A 20,740-nucleotide genomic window follows, 5' to 3' on the forward strand; every position below is an offset into this window, starting at 1 on the left:
TGTCCACCGTACTGAACGTGTCCACCTACCCATGCCCACACAAAGCATCCCACGCACACGTTCCGAGTCAGTCCAGCTTTGTTTCTCGTCGAGTGAACATTACATGTATATATATATATATATATATATATATATATATATATATATATATATATATATATATATATATATATATATATGTGTGTGTGTGTGTATGTATGTATGTGTGTGTGTGTGTACTCACCTATATGTGGTTGCAAGGGTCGAGTCATTGCTCCTAGCCCCGCCTCTTCACTGGTCGATACTAATTCACTCTCTTCCTGCTCCATGATATTTGTCATACCTCTTCTTAAAGCTATTTATGGAACTTGCTTCCACTACTTCACTCTCCAGATTATTCCAGTTCCTGACAACTCTAAGACTAAAGAAATACTTCCTAACATCCCTATGACTCATCTGGGTTTTCAGTTTCCAATTGTGTCCCCGTGTTTCTGTATCCCATCTCTGAAACATTCGATACTTGTCCACGTTGTCAATGCCTCTTAGTATTTTACACGTTTTTATCATGTCCCCTCAATTCCTCCTATCCTCTAGTGTCATCAGGTTGAGTTCCCTTAACCTCTCCTCATATGACATACCCCTCAGTTCCGGAGCTAATCGTGTTGCAAATTTTTGCACTTTCTCCAATTTCGTGACGTGTTTGACTAAGTGAGGGTTCCATACTGGCCCTGCATATTCCAGTATAGGCCTTACGTACACTGTGTACAATGTCGTGAATGACTCCTTTCTCAGATGTGTGTTAGTTACCATTTTGTCCTAGGCACATGTCGATTAGACACTAGGCCTGTTGTATTTGCGAGTGTGTGTGTGTGTGTGTGCACTCGCCTAATTGTGGTTACAGGGGTAGAGTCATAGCTCCTGGCCCTGCCTCTTCACTGGTCGCTACTAGGTCACTCTTCCTGCTCCATGAGCTTTATCATACCTCTTACCTCTTCTTAAAGCTATGCATGGAGTCTGCCTCCACTACATCACTTCCCAGACTATTCCACTTCCTGACAACTCTGTGACTGAAGAAATACTTTCCAACATCCCTGTGATTCATCCGAGTCTTCAACTTCGAATTGTGACCCCATGTTGCGCGCGCGCGCGCGCGCGCGCGTGTGTGTGTGTGTGTGTGTGTGTGTGTGTGTGTGTGTGTGTGTGTGTGTGTGTGTGTGTGTGTGTGTGTGTGTGTGTGTGTGTGTGTGTGTGTGTGTGTGTGTGTGTGTGTGTGTGTGTGTACTCACCTAGTTGTACTCACCTAGTTGAGGTTGTAGGGGTCGAGTCTGAGCTCCTGGCCCCGCCTCTTCACTGATCGCTACTAGGTCACTCTCCCTGAATCGTGAGCTTTATCATACCTCTGTGTGTGTGTGTGTGTGTGTTTGTGTGTGTGTGTGTGTTTGTGTGTGTGTGTGTGTGTGTGTATGTGTGTGTGTGTGTGTGTGTCAACAAACACATATGTTGACATAAACATAAACACACACACACACACACACACACACACACACACACACACACACACACACACACACACACACACACACATGCCTCTAAGCTTCCACTTCAACACCAGCATAAACCTACACCTGCGTCTGAACGTCATGATCTATGTCATTGTCACAATGTCATCTGTGTTTTCGTTACGAACAGGGAGCAGATGATCGTGTACGTGTCAGCATCCACACCGGAGAGGAAGACGTCTCCTTCCCAAGTTTAAATGTAAGTTGATTCCTTGAACAGTTCTGACTTTGAAAAGTAATTATTGTTGTGAAATGTGTCTCTCTGCCTGTGTTTGCCTCTCTCTCTTTGATCGTTACTTTCTTATTTTTATCTCTCGCTTTCCTACTATTCACTCAATCATTCTCTCTCTTTCCCCTCTCTGTCTCTCAAGCAGGCATTGTCGCAGCCATTGAAATATTTGTAATTTCAGTATCCAATAATTGAGAATATCAAGGACTGAATGGATGAGCAATGCTTGCTACAAAGCTTCGAGGACTCCTTGCAATAACTCAACGGTCCTTTCGCTCAGGGGTCAGAGATCTGCAAGCTGGAAACCCTTGATCCAGATACCCTTCAACGGGGAGGTGCATTGATGCTGACGATAGGCTCTTGATCTAAGACACTGGAACCAACGTATACATGGCCCCTGTGGGTTTACCATTCTCCCTTTGAATTTAATAATGAAAATAATAACTGACCTATATAATTCTCAGCTGACAGAAAGATAAACCTCCTTAGAAGACGGCCTCACTGTGGACTTCCAGTCTTCTGCTGTCTCTTCCATGTATTTCTGTGTACTTTAATTTTCTCTTTTTTTTTTGGTATGCTGCTCTTAAGAAGTCTCAGTTTTTCTGTGCACTTGAATACATAACCTGTATCTAGACGAGTATAATATAACTAACTCTATCTCCCTCTCTCCCAGCATCAAGAGTTCGAATACACTAACCCAGACTCTGTGGACGGGCAGAATCTGTTTGAGAAGGACATAATGTTGACTCCTGAGCAATGGCAAGCATTAAGGGAGAGGAAAGCCATTCGTAAGCTGGTCTACCGCTGGCCAGATGGTCCCGACGGCTATCCATTAGTTCCTTACTACACAGTTAGTGGAGGTACAGTCTGGGCAAAAAGTTTCCTGACACACTGAGGAAAAAGTGATACCCTTACTAAATCTGATCTGACTTGTCAGATATCCCCTTTTTCCCAGCACACAATGTCGAGAAATTTTATATCCCTGTTTTTATGTTAGATATGGCAGTGGGAATATGTGTACATAGCTCTTTGCCCCCATTTTTTAATTTTCAGTTGGTGTTACAGGTGGAAACATTGGGACGTGTTTCCTTAAAACACCTGCTGTCCATGTTCATCTATGAGTAATATAGGTACCTGGGTGTTAGTCGACTGGTGTGGGTTGCATCCTGGGGGCAAAATTGGCCTAATTTGCCCAAAATGCTCTGCATAACAAAGGGCTTTCTATATAGAAGTATGCCACTAATGTGCATACTACTATATAGAAATGTAATTCTCCCGTCATGTGCTCGTAATTCGTTACACAATGAACCTTTTCACCTTTTAACAAAAACAACTAGATGGTGGATTTTGGTTACTGTGAGATCCGACAATGATAATACCGAATCCCATTATCCCAGCTCCCTCTTCTTCAACTGAAGAAAGGGAATAGTATAAAATGGGCATAAAATGGGGCATAAAAGGGGTATTTACAAAATTATCCCAGAGAAACTAATGTCTCAATTTCTTATAAATCATAATAGGCAACTGGTATCTATAAGGTCAGAACCCAGTCAAATCTTCCAATAGGTAAGACATACCACAGCTGAAAATTTAAGCCAGGTTCAGCTTAGCAAAAAAAAAAGACTGGCCAAGGTTTTTTCCTAATGTTTTAAAAATCACAGAATCTATTTTTTTTAATTGTGAATAACATTGCCGGATTTTTTTTAAATACTTATTTAATACATTTAGGGAATTTCTGTCTTTTTCTCTATTTTTTCCCAAAGTGTAAAAAAGTCTGTTTTTACCTGTGAATAGAAGAACATCGAGACTGGTAATTGGTTGTCCTTCTCCTCCAGCGTAAACTTAATTTTAAGTTCCAGTGTAGATGGTATTGAGGAGGTCACGTACTTCTAGATTTTGGGGCACAGTGACCAAAACATAAAGTACGGTACCTTCTCTCTGAAGGATAGGTAGAAATTTTGTAATTTGAAAAATTATGTGAATGATGATGCTTAAAATGTCACAATAACAGATAATCACTTCGGTTTCTTGTTTGTTGTGTTCAGTTAATGTGACTGCAATACTTGCTGGCCAGAAGCACTGGATGGACAACACCTGCATCAAGTTTACTCAAGTTACCAATACCAATCAGCCTTGCCTCAAATATTATTATGGTTCTGGATGTTGGTCTTATATTGGACGTCTAACCACTAATGGCCAAGATGTCTCCATAGGCAAAGGCTGTGACACGGTAATTCTGACAGGGAAAAAGTATTTCCATAACAAGCAATTTCAGGCTGCTGATTGAAATTAATGCTAAACTATTTTATTGCCGAGTTCGATAATGCTTAGTGTTAGTTATATTGCATCTATATCTGAGCACCGGGACATTCTTATACACCTACCCTTGTACTTGAGACTTAATAGGGTTATAGAAAACCACGAAGCATTGTATAGTTTAACTTGTAATTCCTGGTCAGACACAAGCTGTCGTGTGCGCTCTACACACGCTGTTTATACTTCGTAATACCTTTTATATTTCTGGTGCTGCTTTTTTTTTTTGTGGTGAACACTGACAAAGAGGTTAGTGCACTTGCTTACCTCTTGTATTAGATTCATTACTAGGTAATAGAAAATATTTCCAGTCTGGTATAAGAATGCAATTTGACTCTCTAATAAGAATAATGAACTAAAAATACGAATATTGGAAACAATGCCTGACACCACAACAGATTCTCAACTTAGTTGAATAGTATAAAGGGAATAAATTTCTTTTTCTCCCTTGGAACACTTCCCTGAGTTTAGTTATAAAATTACTGTCCTTACGGAAACATGTTCGTTAGTGATCAGAGTAGCTTTCACATAAATTCTTATTAATGTTTATAAATTCTCATTAATGTTTATAATACATATTACTTAGTTTAACTAAACTAAGCAAAGTCTGTGCAAATCTGATTACGAATTTCACATTTTTTTCCCACAGCTTGGCACGGTAGTTCACGAGACTGGCCACGCCATTGGCTTCTTCCATGAGCAATCACGACCCGATCGAGACGGCTATGTTAATATAATTTTCTCGAACATCGACTCTAACATGGCGTTCAACTTTCTCAAGTACAACACGACCGATATCAACGACTACGGTGTCCTCTACGACTACTCTTCCGTGATGCACTATGGCTCCCTGGTAAAATGATGACGACGATGATGGTTGTGGTGATTTTTGGAACCATACCCCCGGCCGGGATTGAACCCGCGGTCATAGAGTCTCAAAACTCCAGCCCGTCGCGCTAGCCACTAGACCAGCTAGCCACAATAAGATTCATCCAACTAGGTATATTTCTACACCATAGGAAAGTTAGCACAGGCACCTCTGTGACCACAAATGCAAGTTTTTACAGACGAATCTCCAGCTAGCGTGGCCGTGACGAACTCTAGCTCAAGTCCCTTCACTGCCGTCAACATGACTTAAGAAATCGTAATGACACGATTGCAAATAAACCATACCCCCGGCCGGGATTGAACCCGCGGTCATAGAGTCTCAAAACTCCAGCCCGTCGCGCTAGCCACTAGACCAGCTAGCCACAATAAGATTCATCCAACTAGGTATATTTCTACACCATAGGAAAGTTAGCACAGGCACCTCTGTGACCACAAATGCAAGTTTTTACAGACGAATCTCCAGCTAGCGTGGCCGTGACGAACTCTAGCTCAAGTCCCTTCACTGCCGTCAACATGACTGCAAATCCCGGCCGGGGGTATGGTTTATTTGCAATCGTGTCATTACGATTTCTTAAGTCATGTTGACGGCAGTGAAGGGACTTGAGCTAGAGTTCGTCACGGCCACGCTAGCTGGAGATTCGTCTGTAAAAACTTGCATTTGTGGTCACAGAGGTGCCTGTGCTAACTTTCCTATGGTGTAGAAATATACCTAGTTGGATGAATCTTATTGTGGCTAGCTGGTCTAGTGGCTAGCGCGACGGGCTGGAGTTTTGAGACTCTATGACCGCGGGTTCAATCCCGGCCGGGGGTATGGTTTATTTGCAATCGTGTCATTACGATTTCTTAAGTCGTGATTTTTGGAGATAGTAGTGATGACAATGGTAGTGATAAGTAAGATGGTAGCAGTGATACTAATAGTTGTGATTATTATGATAGTTATGACACTGATGGCAAGGGAGACAGTGATGATGTTAACGACGATTATAGTCATTATAGTACTTGAAGTGATAATGGTTGTGATATTGATGATGATAGTAAGTTTGATGGGTGACGATGGTAGTGCTGATGAAGGAAGTGAAGATGAGCATAATAGTGACGTCGACGATGATAGCTGTAGGACAAACACTTTTTACACCTGTAAATAACAAGTGATCACATGTGCTTATCAAAGGTCACATGATGTAGCCACAACTCTCGTCAGCCTGTCAGGCCGCTACATAAAACAATGGCGTGTAAAAAGAATATTTGTTTGCTATTAAAGATGCTATTTACTGAACTAATACAATGTATTATCACCAGAATCCAATTTAGTACATACTTTCTTTAGGTAAGATGCTAGGTACCGGATTTTAATTCATCTCATACTTTCCTTTATAAAGTTAAGGGTTGGACTCGCCGGTGGTGCATAACAACTGTTATACACCACCAAATACACAAAATGCTGCAGCTCCCTGTTATGTATAATGTATTGGGAGAGACAGGCTTTCTTGGGACTGCTTGGGAAACCTTCATTATAATCAGGGAATTTTATCTATATTTCTGATCAGTTTATTACCCGTAAATTTATTCGTAACTGGTCAGTCTTAATCCTTGATGCTGGTGAAGGGCTTTTGATTGTAAGATTTTTTTCCGCTTCTTTGGATTGAACTTGATTACTTCCCATTCCCAGGCAGTGTGTGATGGTGGTGATGGTTATAATGTTTAAGGTGATAATGGAGGTGATGGGAATGCGGTGATGTTGATACTGGTGATAGGGATGGATATGGTGGCGATGCTGGTGATAGTGAGGAATATCGTAATGATGCTTCTAATAGTGACGAATATTGTAAAGAGGATGCTAATAGCTATATTGTTCATAGTAATTAATATGATGATGATAGTGAAAATATGATGATGCTTATGGTAGTGAAGCTTGTGATGGTATTGATTAATGGTGTTGATAAGTGAAAATGATGGTTGTGATAAGTGGTAATGATAGTTATGACAGTGATAATTTCTACAGTGGTTATTTCAGTGACTGCGAGAACCAATCGAATTTTTTTTTAACTCCTCCAGTTTCCTTCCGTTTTCAGTATTTTTCAACGAACGGGAATTTGACCATTAGTACTATCTACCCTTTCGCCCAGACTATCATTGGCCAGCGCACTGGCCTCTCTCACCGTGACAAACTTCTGGCCAACCGTATGTACAACTGCACTGGTGAGTCAGATATTGTCTCTCTCACGGGACTTTAGTGAATGTGTTGTTGTTATAAGAGCAGAACTGTGTTCGCTGTATCCCAAGTGTGTGTGTGTGTGTGTGTGTGTGTGTGTGTGTGTGTGTGTGTGTGTGTGTGTGTGTGTGTGTGTGTGTGTGTGTGTGTGTGTGTGTGTGAATAGTTTAGGTTCATTTTGATGTACAGCTTAACTGAACCTGTGATTGACATCAGCTTAATTGATGAACAAGACGCATAACCAATTCCTAGGTATTTGAAGTGAGAGATGTTTGGCCCACAAAGGGTTTTATCAAAGTACCACGGAAATGTGAGAAGAGAGACACTGATAGTAGAGTCAGTGGAAGAGACGGAACAATACAGCAATAGATGACGTCGTCACATGTGGGTGGGGCCCACTACTGGAATTACAACAAGTGAATAAGGTGAGCCATAGATTTAGCAATCAAGTTGTAGAGACATCATATGGTTTCCCACAAACAGCCTAGTAGTGAAACTTGTAAGAAATTCTGTCAGTTATAAACACTGTATATTTGAAAGGAGATTTTTTTTATTTTTTTGGTTGGAATCTTGGTATGGAGGAATATATTGACTTTCAACCTTAAGTATCTCCTTCATAGCCAAGAGAACTTCTCTTAAAACTTATCCCTAGCTCCCTTCTAGGTCAAGTTTTAGTATTACCCGTAAGGAAGCCAGAGAATGTCTCTACTACTCGACCAGCACACATGAAAACCACATCTATTTCCCCTACATCGCTCTGCTTCCAGTGTCTCCACTGAAAAAAGTCTCCCTTCACTTAGCTGTATAAAACTGGGCAAAACGTCTCTCATTAAAAATACTAAGGTGTTCACATATGTTTCATTCATCAGCTTGTGGCATCATATACCTCTGATCACATTATACCTGTCTAACACAGCATCACCATGGAATGTTGGTGAAGAAAATATCGTAACTCTCTACCTGCAATACACTGTCTTTATAACCTAGAGAACTTACTACAGGCTTCTTCACTATCTTTCTTCTAAGTTTCTATTATTACCTAATATAAAACTAGAGTATGTCTATACATCCCAAATGCTAATTCTCTGACGCACGGAATGGGCTTGATCTATTTCCACTAGTGAACCTCCCCCACATGTAATGACATCTACAACTGCTCAACTTTCTCAATCTGCTCCCCGGTCATGTCGATGTTGTGGGGAATGAATCACCTTGACAATCAAGTGGTGGATCTCCTCCTGGGTCTTGAGACAGGCCCAAGTTGGGCACTACCACCACCTATAAACAAATCTATGTGTATTTGTCGACAATGTTCCATTCACCCACTGCAAACATTGGCTGTATTCTGTGTTGCGTTCTTTCCATATGTTGCACCAACAGCTTATGTTACTGTCATGAATGAATTTACTGTCACTCTATTTCCGTGGTACCGGGGTTTTGCTCTTGTGTTTCTGTGTATATGAGTGTTTGTTTACTCGGTGTTTTTGTGTCCTTGTGTTGTGATACATCTGTTACTCTTGACTAAAAGTTAATTTTGATTATATAATCATTTTGCTCTTGTGGAAAGGTAATGACATTCGAATATGGTTACTTAGTTTTGGAACTCTCATATGGGTGAGTTGTTGCTGTGCTGATGTCTTAATCTAACTCTTATGTAAGCGAGTGTTGATGTTTCATGGAACTCTTGTGTTGGTGAGCGTTGATGTGTTACTGAAAGTTTTGTCCCAGTGTGTGTGTGTTCTAACTGGGTAAGAAAGTCTTGGCACTGATGAGGAACATGGCAGCTTCACCTGAAAGTGCTTCCCGAGTCGAGTGTGAAGATAAAGATACTTAAAGAAGTGCACGAATTTTAAAGGTTATTTCCCCACAGGCAAGTGGCTAGCGAAATGTGGTCTCACCGCTGACCCGTGTCAGAACGAAGGCTACACTGGAGTCAACTGTACATGTGTGTGTCCTCCTGGTACCTCTGGAACAAGGTGTCAGACTGTTATAAGCGGTTACTACAGTAAGAACTCCATTACTGTAACACCGTTATTTCCTTGACCATTTTTTTAAGTTATTCGCCTTTAATACGAGAATGCTAATGTTATTAACAAGTTTATGAAATGCTCCCTTTTCTTTGGCTCTGTCTTCTTCTTCTTCTTCTTTTTGATTTGCCGGTACTCTCCAGGCCCGGGCCTTTTCCAAATGGTGGCCCGGCCTTGGCTCCCTCTTTAGGGAGTATCTGAGACCTAAGTCTCCCATGGGAGGAGGCACAAGTACCTCCTCATCTTTGGGACCAACTGTCCCCAGGCCTAGCCACAAGCTAGGCCTCTCTGGTCTGCCATCCCCGCCCCAAGGGAGCAAATGGGAATGACAGTCTTATGAGCTAAAGGCTCGGGCTCAGGCACCTCCGTGTGTTCTGTCTGTAACATTTTAATACAAACAAAATAGGCCAACAGAATTCAACCACCACCAGATGGCCACTAGGGACCTAGCAACTTATAACTTCAATCTGTTTTATACTAGTGACTACTAAATCACGACCCGCTTGCTATTTGTCACACATCAAACACGCCTGCTTGCTACTAGTGCCCCAGTTATCACGACCTGTTTTTGTAAGTAATTGATCAACCACGACTTGCTTGTTGCAAGCAAGCAATTAATCACGATCTGCTTTAAGCTGGCGACAAATCAACTACGTTCTCTTTGCTACTAGTAACACATTAACCACAGCCTGCTTGCCAACGACCCACCAGCCATGACCTGGTTGCTGTGATCTACCAGCCACAATCTACTTGCAAGTGACCTACCAGTCACGGCCTGCTTGCTAATGAACCAAGAGCCACGACCTGCTTGCTAGTGACCCACCAGCCACGATTTGCTTGCTAGTGACCCACCATCAAAGACCTGTTTCCTGGTGATCCACTAGCCACAACCTGCCTGCAAGTGACTCACCAGCCACGACTTGCTTGCTAGTGACCCACCAGCTACGACCTGTTTGCTAGTGACCCACCAGCTACGACCTGCTTCCTGGTGACCCACCAGCCACAACCTGAATGCATCCAAATGACCCACCAGCCAAGACTTGGTCGCTAGAGACCCACCAGCCACTACCTTCTTGCTAGTGACCCACCAGCCACGACTTGCTTGCTAGTGACCCACTATCCAAGACCTGTTTCCTGCTGATCCATTAGCCACAACCTGCCTGCAAGTGACCCACCAGCCACGACCTGCTTGCTAGTGACCCACCAGCTACGACCTGTTTGCTAGTGACCCACCAGCTACGACCTGCTTCCTGGTGACCCACCAGCCACAACCTGAATGCATGCAAGTGACCCACCAGCCAAGACTTGCTCGCTAGTGACCCACCAGCCACTACCTGCTTGCTAGTGACCCACCAGCCACGACTTGCTTGCTAGTGACCCACCATCCAAGACCTGTTTCCTGGTGATCCACTAGCCACAACCTGCCTGCTAGTGACCCACCAGCTACAACCTGATTGCTAGTGACCCACCAGCCACGACCTGCTTTCTGGTGACCCACCAGCCACAACCTGCCTGCCTGCAAGTGACCCACCAGCCAGGACTTGCTCGCTAGTGACCCACCAGCCACGACCTGCTTGCTAGTGACCCACCAGCCACGACCTGCTTCCTAGTGACCCACCAGCCACGACCTGCTTGCTAGTGACCCACCAACCACGACCTGCTTGCTAGTGACCCACGAGCCACGACCTGCTTCCTAGTGATCGACCAGCCACGACCTGCGTCCTGGTGACCCACCAACCACGACCTGCTTGCTAGTGACCCGCCAGCCACGACCAGCTTGCTAGTGACCCACCAGCCACCACCTACTTACTAGTGACCCACCAGCCACGACCTGCTTGCTAGCGACCCACCAGCAACGACCTGCTTGCCAGTGACCCACCAGCCACGACCTGCTTCCTAGTGACCCACCAGCCACGACCTGCTTCCTAGTGACCCACCAACCACGACCTGCTTGCTAGTGACCCACCAGCCACGACCTGCTTCCTAGTGACCCACCAGCCACGACCTGCGTCCTGGTGACCCACCAACCACAACCTGCTTGCTAGTGACCCGCCAGCCACGACCTGCTTGTTAGAGACCCACCAGCCATGATCTACTTGCTAGTGACCCACCAACCACGACCTGCTTACTAGTGACCCACCAGCTACGACCTGCTTGCTGGTGACCCACCAGCCACGACCTGCTTGCAAGTGACCTACCAGCCACGACCTGCTTGCTAGTGACCCACCAGCCACGACCTGCTTGCAAGTGACTCACCAGCTACAACCTGCTTGCTAGTGACCCACCAGCCACGACCTGCTTGCTAGCGACCCACCAGCCACGACCTGCTTACTAGTGACCCACCAACCACAACCTGCCTACAAGTGACTCACCACCCACGACCTGCTTGCTAGCGACCCACCACTCACGACCTATTTGCTAGTGACTCACCAGTGACGACCTGCTTGCTTGTGACCCATCAGCCACTTCCTGCTTGCAAGTGACCCACCAGCCACGACCTGCTTATTAGAGACTCACCAGCCACGGCGTACTTGCTAGTGACCCGCCAGCCTTGACCTGCTTGCTAGTGACCCACCAGCCACAACCTGTTTGGTAGTGACCCACCAGCCACAACTTGATTGCCTGCAAGTGATCCATCAGCCATCAGCTTGCTAATGACCCACCAGCCACGACCTGCTTGCTAGTGACCCACCAGCCACGACTTGCTTGCCAGTGACCCACCAGCCACTACCTGCTTGCTAGTGACCCACCAGCCACGATCTGTTTGCGAGTGACCCACCAGCCATGACCTGCTTTCTAGTGACCCACCAGCCATGACCTGCTTGCTAGTGACCCACCAGCCACACTCTGCTTGCTAGTGACCCACCAGCCATGACCTGCTTGCTAGTGACCCACCAGCCACAACCTGCCTGCAAGTGTCCCACCAGCCACGACCTGCTTGCTAGTGACCCACCAGCCACGACCTGCTTGCTAGTGCACCAGCAGCCACCACTTGCTTGCTAATATCCCACCAGCCACGACTTGGTTGCTGGTGACCTATCAGCCACGACCTGCTTGCAAGTGACCCACCAGCCACGAACTACTTTCTAGTCACCAACCAGCCACGACCTGCGTGCTAGCGACCCACCAGCCACGACCTACTTGCTAGTGACCCACCACTCACGACCTGTTTGCTAGTGACCCACCAGTCACGTCCTGCTTGCAAGTGACCTACCAGCCACGACCAGCTTGTTAGTGACCCACCAGCCTCGACCTACTTGCTAGTGACCCACCAGCCACGACCTGCTTGCTAGTGACCCACCAGCCACGACCTGCTTGCTAGTGAACCACCACTCACGACCTGTTTGTTAGTGACTCACCAGCCACGACCTACTTGCTAGTGACCCACCAGCCATGATCCGCTTGTTAGAGACCCACCAGCCATGACCTGCTTGTTAGAGACCCACCAGTCATGACCCGCTTGTTAGAGACCCACCAGCCATGACCTGCTTGTTAGAGACCCACCAGCCATGACCTGCTTGTTAGAGACCCATCAGCCATGACCCACTTGTTAGAGACCCACCAGCCATGACCTGCTTGTTAGAGACCCACCAGCCATGACCTGCTTGTTAGAGACCCACTAGCCATGACCTGCTTGTTAGAGACCCACCAGCCATGACCTGCTTGTTAGAGACCCACCAGCCATGACCCGCTTGTTAGAGACCCACCAGCCATGACCTGCTTGTTAGAGACCCACCAGCCATGACCTGCTTGTTAGAGACCCACCAGCCATGACCTGCTTGTTAGAGACCCACCAGCCATGACTTGCTTGTTAGAGACCCACCAGCCATGACCTGCTTGTTAGAGACCCACCAGCCATGACCTGCTTGTTAGAGACCCACCAGCCATGACCCGCTTGTTAGAGACCCACCAGCCATGACCTGCTTGTTAGAGACCCACCAGCCATGACCTGCTTGTTAGAGACCCACTAGCCATGACCTGCTTGTTAGAGACCCACTAGCCATGACCTGCTTGTTAGAGACCCACCAGCCATGACTTGCTTGTTAGAGACCCACCAGCCATGACCTGCTTGTTAGAGACCCACCAGCCATGACCTGCTTGTTAGAGACCCACCATCCATGACCTGCTTGTTAGAGACCCACCAGCCATGACCTGCTTGTTAGAGACTCACCAGCCATGACCTGCTTGTTAGAGACCCACCAACCATGACCTGCTTGTTAGAGACCCACCAGCCATGACCTGCTTGTTAGAGACCCACCAGCCATGACCTGCTTGTTAGAGACCCACCATCCATGACCTGCTTGTTAGAGACCCACCAGTCATGACCCGCTTGTTAGAGACCCACCAGCCATGACCTGCTTGTTAGAGACCCACTAGCCATGATCTGCTTGTTAGAGACCCACCAGCCATGACCTGCTTGTTAGAGACTCACCAGCCATGACCTGCTTGTTAGAGACCCACCAACCATGACCTGCTTGTTAGAGACCCACCAGCCATGACCTGCTTGTTAGAGACCCACCAGCCATGACCCGCTTGTTAGAGACCCACCAGCCATGACCTGCTTGTTAGAGACCCACCAGCCATGACCTGCTTGTTAGAGACCCACTAGCCATGACCTGCTTGTTAGAGACCCACTAGCCATGACCTGCTTGTTAGAGACCCACCAGCCATGACTTGCTTGTTAGAGACCCACCAGCCATGACCTGCTTATTAGAGACCCACCAGCCATGACCTGCTTGTTAGAGACCCACCAGCCATGACCTGCTTGTTAGAGACCCACCAGCCATGACCTGCTTGTTAGAGACTCACCAGCCATGACCTGCTTGTTAGAGACCCACCAACCATGACCTGCTTGTTAGAGACCCACCAGCCATGACCTGCTTGTTAGAGACCCACCATCCATGACCTGCTTGTTAGAGACCCACCAGTCATTACCCGCTTGTTAGAGACCCACCAGCCATGACCTGCTTGTTAGAGACCCACTAGCCATGATCTGCTTGTTAGAGACCCACCAGCCATGACCTGCTTGTTAGAGACTCACCAGCCATGACCTGCTTGTTAGAGACCCACCAACCATGACCTGCTTGTTAGAGACCCACCAGCCATGACCTGCTTGTTAGAGTCCCACCAACCATGACCTGCTTGTTAGAGACCCACCAGCCATGACCTGCTTGTTAGAGACCCACCAGCCATGACCTGCTTGTTAGAGACCCACCAACCATGACCTGCTTGTTAGAGACCCACCAGCCATGACCTGCTTGTTAGAGACCCACCAGCCATGACCTGCTTGTTAGAGACCCACCAGCCATGACCTGCTTGTTAGAGACCCACCAGCCATGACCTGCTTGTTAGAGACCCACCAGCCATGACCTGCTTGTTAGAGACCCACCAGCCATGACCTGCTTGTTAGAGACCCACCAGCCATGACCTGCTTGTTAGAGACCCACCAGCCATGACCTGCTTGTAAGAGACCCACCAGCCATGACCTGCTTGTAAGAGACCCACCAGCCATGACCTGCTTGTAAGAGACCCACCAGCCATGACCTGCTTGTAAGAGACTCACCAGCCATGACCTGCTTGTTAGAGACCCACCAGCCATGACCTGCTTGTAAGAGACCCACCAGCCATGACCTGCTTGTAAGAGACCCACCAGCCATGACCTGCTTGTAAGAGACCCACCAGCCATGACCTGCTTGTAAGAGACCCACCGGCCATGACCTGCTTGCTAGTGATGCACCAACCACCCGTTCCTAAAATCAACTATTCTCGTTCATATACTTTGTATTTCTAACACGACCAAATTATTATTATTATATTATTAATGATATTTTCAGCAGTTTAAACCTAGTTTATGGTTTTGATCTATGTGTTCTTAGTGTTCTCGGTCAATTTTCTTTTTTTGAAGAAATTTTTCGATAATTTGAACTAAGGTATTGATATTTGACTCAAGAAATCGTAATGACACGATTGCAAATAAACCATACCCCCGGCCGGGATTGAACCCGCTGGAGTTTTGAGACTCTATGACCGCGGGTTCAATCCCGGCCGGGGGTATGGTTTGTATTGATATTTCTTTGTATATTTATCAGCGCATTTACAGGAGTCACATGATTTCAACGTCTACCCGTCCTCATCATAGGCAGAGGTTGTTTTGATAAGGACCTGCCTCGCATGGGCCAGTAGGCCTTCTACAGTGTTCCTCCATTCTTATGTTCTTATGTTCTTATTAATGAATCACTGTATCCTTAAAAATGAATAACTAACCACAAGTGAGTAAACATGGGTAATCAACCACAATTAACAATGAGCAACTAACTATGGGTATTTAATGATGAGTAACTGCACCTAAGTAACTAACAATAGATAACTAGCTATTAGTAACTAACAGTAACTATTGAGTAACTAGCAAAGAATAACTAAACAAGGTATTTTTTATGACAGGTCAATTTATATCCAACTGCTCAGGGAATATCACCCAGCCTGGTGTCATCACCTCCCCCAATTTTCCCAGCTATTACCCAGCAGGTAATGTGATCTTATTTGTTTTAGCAAGCGTATGTGAGTATATAACAAGGTGTGTGTGTGTGTGTGTGTGTGTGTGTGTGTGTGTGTGTGTGTGTGTGTGTGTGTGGTGTGTGTGTATGTATGTGTGTGTGTGTGATAAAACTGAAAAATTAATAATAACGACATTCACAACAACTAGAATGTAGACATGTACATGAACAATGATAATAGTACATGGTACATGATGTATAATCTGTTCTTCACCCACTTTTGTTATCAACAGGATCAAAATGCATTTATGTGATCCAAGCTCCGACCTGCTACAACCCTAAACTCACCTTCAGGAACTTCTCACTGTACGGCTATATTTACTGCGACACAGGTTATTGCTGCTATTTCGACTTACTGGAGATCAGGACCACCAACCTCACCAATGGCAAAGTGTAAGTGAGGATATCTACAGTACATAAGCACAAGAGTTAAAAATTATACATAATATATAAATATATATATATATATATATATATATATATATATATATATATATATATATATATATATATATATATATATATATATATATATATATATTTATGTGTGTGTGTGTGTGTGTGTGTGTGTCGTGCCGAATATGTAAAACTGGTCAATTAGCAAGAACTCATTTAAAATTAATTCCTCTCTAAAATTTTCTCCTATACGTTTAAAGATATATTTTTTTCATTAATGTTAATGTAAGAATTTTTAATTTTGCTCCAAAAGACTCTTAGAAAACTTACCCAACCTTATTATAACAAGAACAATTTATTTTAGCCTAATCCAACTAAATATATTTTAGATTTGTTTACAATAATTTAACAAACACAGTGAAATATATTTTTTTTCTTTAGGTTCAGAATGATTTTGGCGAAATTATTGCATACACAAATTTTCGCTTGTCCTATATGGCAAGATGAGCGTTGCTAGTTAAGCCAAGATCGCAAGTTCTGCCTATTCGGCACGACATATATATATATATATATATATATATATATATATATATATATATATATATATATATATATATATATATATATATATATATATATATATATATATGTAAATTGTAAAAAAGAAGAAAATGAAAACCATTAACACTTTTAGTGTTGAAATTGTAAATAAAAAATAGAAAACAATATTGCCACATTATTATTCGATGACAGAATTCGTGGAAGGATTTTGAAAGCTTTTTGAAAGCTGGAAATTTTGGCTTCTCTGACTCATTCACATTTAGGTATTACAGGCAATTTTAGGTATAGGCCGTACACACCTTACGGCTTAAATATGAACCCACGTTTAGCTTATATATGGGTTGTTTCTTCAGTGTTTCATGTCAGACCGAGGCGTCGACACAAGTTTCAATATCTTGGGTGAGAATTATTTGCTTATTTCTTCAGTCTTGATTATCTACTTTCTTCCCAGAGCATTTCATCTCATGAGGACTTCCACCTCTTCCCTATAAATGGAGCAAACATTGCTTCAACTCAGCTGACTCCTGCTTAAACCTAACTGACTCCTCTATCAACTCAGCTGACTTGCTTCAACCGAAGTGACTCCTGCTTCAATCCAGCTGACTCCTGCTTCAGTCCAACTGATCACTTCTTCAACCCAATTGATTACTATTCTGACAGCTGTTCTTACACAAGTGACTCCTATTTAACCTCTGAAAAACACGTATTGTCGCATTCTGTGTTTTCCCTCTTTTCCTGTTTTTTTTTATTATTTTTTTAAATGCAGCCACAGTAGTTTAGTCTGATCACCTACTTCATGGGATCTATTTACTTTGGGCTAAATTCTAAACAATAATCATCATCAATAATCATCGTGTTGAAGTTCTCTTCACGTCATCCCAGGACATCACGATTCTCTTCTTTACTGTTACAGGTATTGCAGCACTGACATAAAACCTGGCCAGGTCTTCACGTCGCCCCAGAACACCATGATTCTCTTCTTCTCCACCACTAGTAATCGTTTTACTGGTTGGTCCGCTGATGTCTCCTTCACGCCGATTTTAGGATGCACGTGAGAGAAGCTGCTTTGGAATATTTGGAAATATCTGTGTTTAGATTCGTTGAGGGACACTGGGTGTGGACAGGTGGGAGTGTGTCAGAACGTAGGCAGGTGGGAATGTGTCGGGGTGTAGATAGGTGGGAATGTGTCGTAGTGTAGGCAGGTGGGAAAATGTCGGGGTGTAGGCAGGTGGGAATGTTTCCTGGAGTTGATAAATGGGTGTAGGGATGCCACTAAATATTATTCGATTTTTAAGTGATGTGTCGATTCGTTTCGCAGGACGACGTCTACGGCCACCAAAACTACAACACCATCTACCACGACTACCACAACTACCAAAACATCATCTACTAAAATTATCACCCCCGCAACAACACCATCTACTACGACTACCTCAACTACCAAAATACCATCTACTACAACTAAAACCCCTGCAACAACACCATCTACCACCACCACCGCCACCACCACCGCCGCCACCACCGCCGCCACCACCACCGCCACCACCACCGCCACCACCACCGCCACCACCACCGCCACCACCACCACTACCACAACCACAACACCAACTACAACAAAAACCATCACCGAAACAACATCTTCAACAACTACCTGTAACCCAGCTAGCACCCGCTCACCAACTACTATGACCACCACTACCAAACGTATCACAACCACCACTAATAAAACAACCACAACAACACCCGATTCTCTTAGTCCCACCTGTAAAATAACCCTTTCAAAAAACTGCTTTGTATGGACATCGCCTCACTTTGGCAAAAAATACTACCCAAACAACTTCAGTTGCTCAGCAGTTGCACAGTCGGTGAGTAGACCAATTTATATATATATATATATATATATATATATATATATATATATATATATATATATATATATATATATATATATATATATATTTATATATATATTTATATATATATATATATATATATATATATATATATATATATATATATATATATACGTATATATATATATACGTATATATATATATACGTATATATATATATATACGTATATATATATATATATATACGTATATATATATATATATATATATATATATATATATATATATATATATATATATATATATACGTATATATATATATACGTATATATATACGTATATATATATATATATATATATATATATATATATATATATATATATATATATATATATATTTGTCAACAAACCGGACGTATCCCACCAAGGCAGGGTGGCCCAAAAAAGAAAAACGAAAATTTCTCTTTTTAAATTTAGTAATTTATGCGGGAGAAGAGGATACTAGCTCCTTGCTCCCGGCATTTTAGTCACCTCTTACAACACGCATGGCTTACGGAGGAAGAATTCTGTTCCACTTCCCCATGGAGATAACAGGAAGTAAACAACAACAAGAACTAGAAAGAAAATAGAAGAAAACCCAGAGGGATGTGTATATATACATATATATGCTTGTACATGTATGTGTAGTGTGACCTAAGTGTAAGTAGAAGTAGCAAGACGTACCTGAAATCTTGCATGTTTTTGAGACAGGAAAAAGGACACCAGCAATCCTACCATCATGTAAAACAATTACAGGCTTTCGTTTTACACTCACTTGGCAGGACGGTAGTACCTCCCTGGGCTGTTGCTGTATACCAACCTACTACCTAGGATATATATATTTATATATATATATATATATTTATATATATATATTTATATAATATATATTTATATATATTTATATATATATATATATATATATATATATATATATATATATATATATATATATATATATATATATATATATATGTCGTGCCGAATATGTAAAACTGGTCATTTAGCAAGAACTCATTTAAAATTAAGGTCTTTCTGAAATTTTCTCTTATACATTTAAAGATATATTTTTTTCATTAATGTTAATGTAAAAATTTTTAATTTTACACCAAAAGTATCTTAGAAAACTTACCTAACCTTATTCTAGCAAGAACAATTTATTTTAGCCTAACCCAACTAAATATATTTTACATTTGTTTACAATAATTTAATACTAAACAGACACAGTGAAATATATTTTTTTCGTTAGGTTCAGAATGATTTTGGCGAAATTATTGCATACACAAATTTTCGCTTATCCTATATGGCAAGATGAGCGTTGCTATTTAAGCCAAGATCGCAAGTTCTGCCTATTTGGCACGATATATATATATATATATATATATATATATATATATATATATATATATATATATATATAGAGAGAGAGAGAGAGAGAGAGAGAGAGAGAGAGAGAGAGAGAGAGAGAGGTATGTTCTATTTAAAGACAAAATACTTTGGCCAAACATTCACAAAAATACAACAGAAAGTAAAACAACATAGGTAACTCAGAGCTAAATCTCGAATACTTCGTTCAGCTCCCCTGCGATGGGCCGCGTGCCCAGAATGATGCAGGCATTTCCTCTCTGGATCGCAACACTGAGTCTCTGAAAGAGGAAGCTGGTCGCCCTGTGGTCCTTGGTTTCTATGATGAGCTTTTCACCCAGCTCTTTGAGAAACTTTAGAGCACACTTGCCCCATGCTCCAAGGGTCTCCGACCCTATTGGAAAGAAGTTATAGCAAGGGGGAAGGTCTTCATATTTGCGGATCTTCTGGGTCTCCCTGTGGCTGGCAGCTCCACCCCCTTCCACTACGGAGTATGGCAAGTAGGTGTCTGCCAATGTGGCGGCACAGGTATAGTCCCAGGCAATCTGCTTTCCATCCTTCCAGAGTAGCATAGTGGCTCCATCAGGACGCTTTTGACTTCCGTCAGACCTCTGTACTTGGGATTCCCGTTGAGCTGGGCAACGGGCTGTGGCGAGGCTTCTCTTTATGATGTCATTGACCTCCTCATGCCTGGCATACTTCCCTTCTGCTGTGTGACACACGAGACCATGAAGTCCGAATTGATCAGCTGTCGCCCTGCCGCAA

The 20,740-nt window shown here is 43.3% G+C and overlaps 1 protein-coding gene across 1 annotated transcript in view; it reads left to right on the forward strand.

The window, feature by feature from the left end:
* Window positions 1-20,740, forward strand: part of LOC128685019 (zinc metalloproteinase nas-34-like) — a 45,174-nt gene that overhangs the window by 13,861 nt on the left and 10,573 nt on the right. Inside the window, exons 3-13 of the mRNA XM_070083748.1 lie at window positions 1,669-1,737; window positions 2,441-2,627; window positions 3,813-3,997; window positions 4,730-4,933; window positions 7,041-7,167; window positions 8,748-8,794; window positions 9,017-9,185; window positions 15,649-15,732; window positions 15,995-16,154; window positions 17,632-17,769; window positions 18,037-18,583. Coding sequence (XP_069939849.1) covers window positions 1,669-1,737; window positions 2,441-2,627; window positions 3,813-3,997; window positions 4,730-4,933; window positions 7,041-7,167; window positions 8,748-8,794; window positions 9,017-9,185; window positions 15,649-15,732; window positions 15,995-16,154; window positions 17,632-17,769; window positions 18,037-18,583 — 1,917 coding nt within the window. The remainder of the gene's footprint in view (window positions 1-1,668; window positions 1,738-2,440; window positions 2,628-3,812; window positions 3,998-4,729; window positions 4,934-7,040; window positions 7,168-8,747; window positions 8,795-9,016; window positions 9,186-15,648; window positions 15,733-15,994; window positions 16,155-17,631; window positions 17,770-18,036; window positions 18,584-20,740) is intronic.

Source organism: Cherax quadricarinatus, chromosome 1, assembly GCF_038502225.1.
Source record: "Cherax quadricarinatus isolate ZL_2023a chromosome 1, ASM3850222v1, whole genome shotgun sequence".
In the NCBI taxonomy this organism is placed as follows: domain Eukaryota; kingdom Metazoa; phylum Arthropoda; class Malacostraca; order Decapoda; family Parastacidae; genus Cherax; species Cherax quadricarinatus.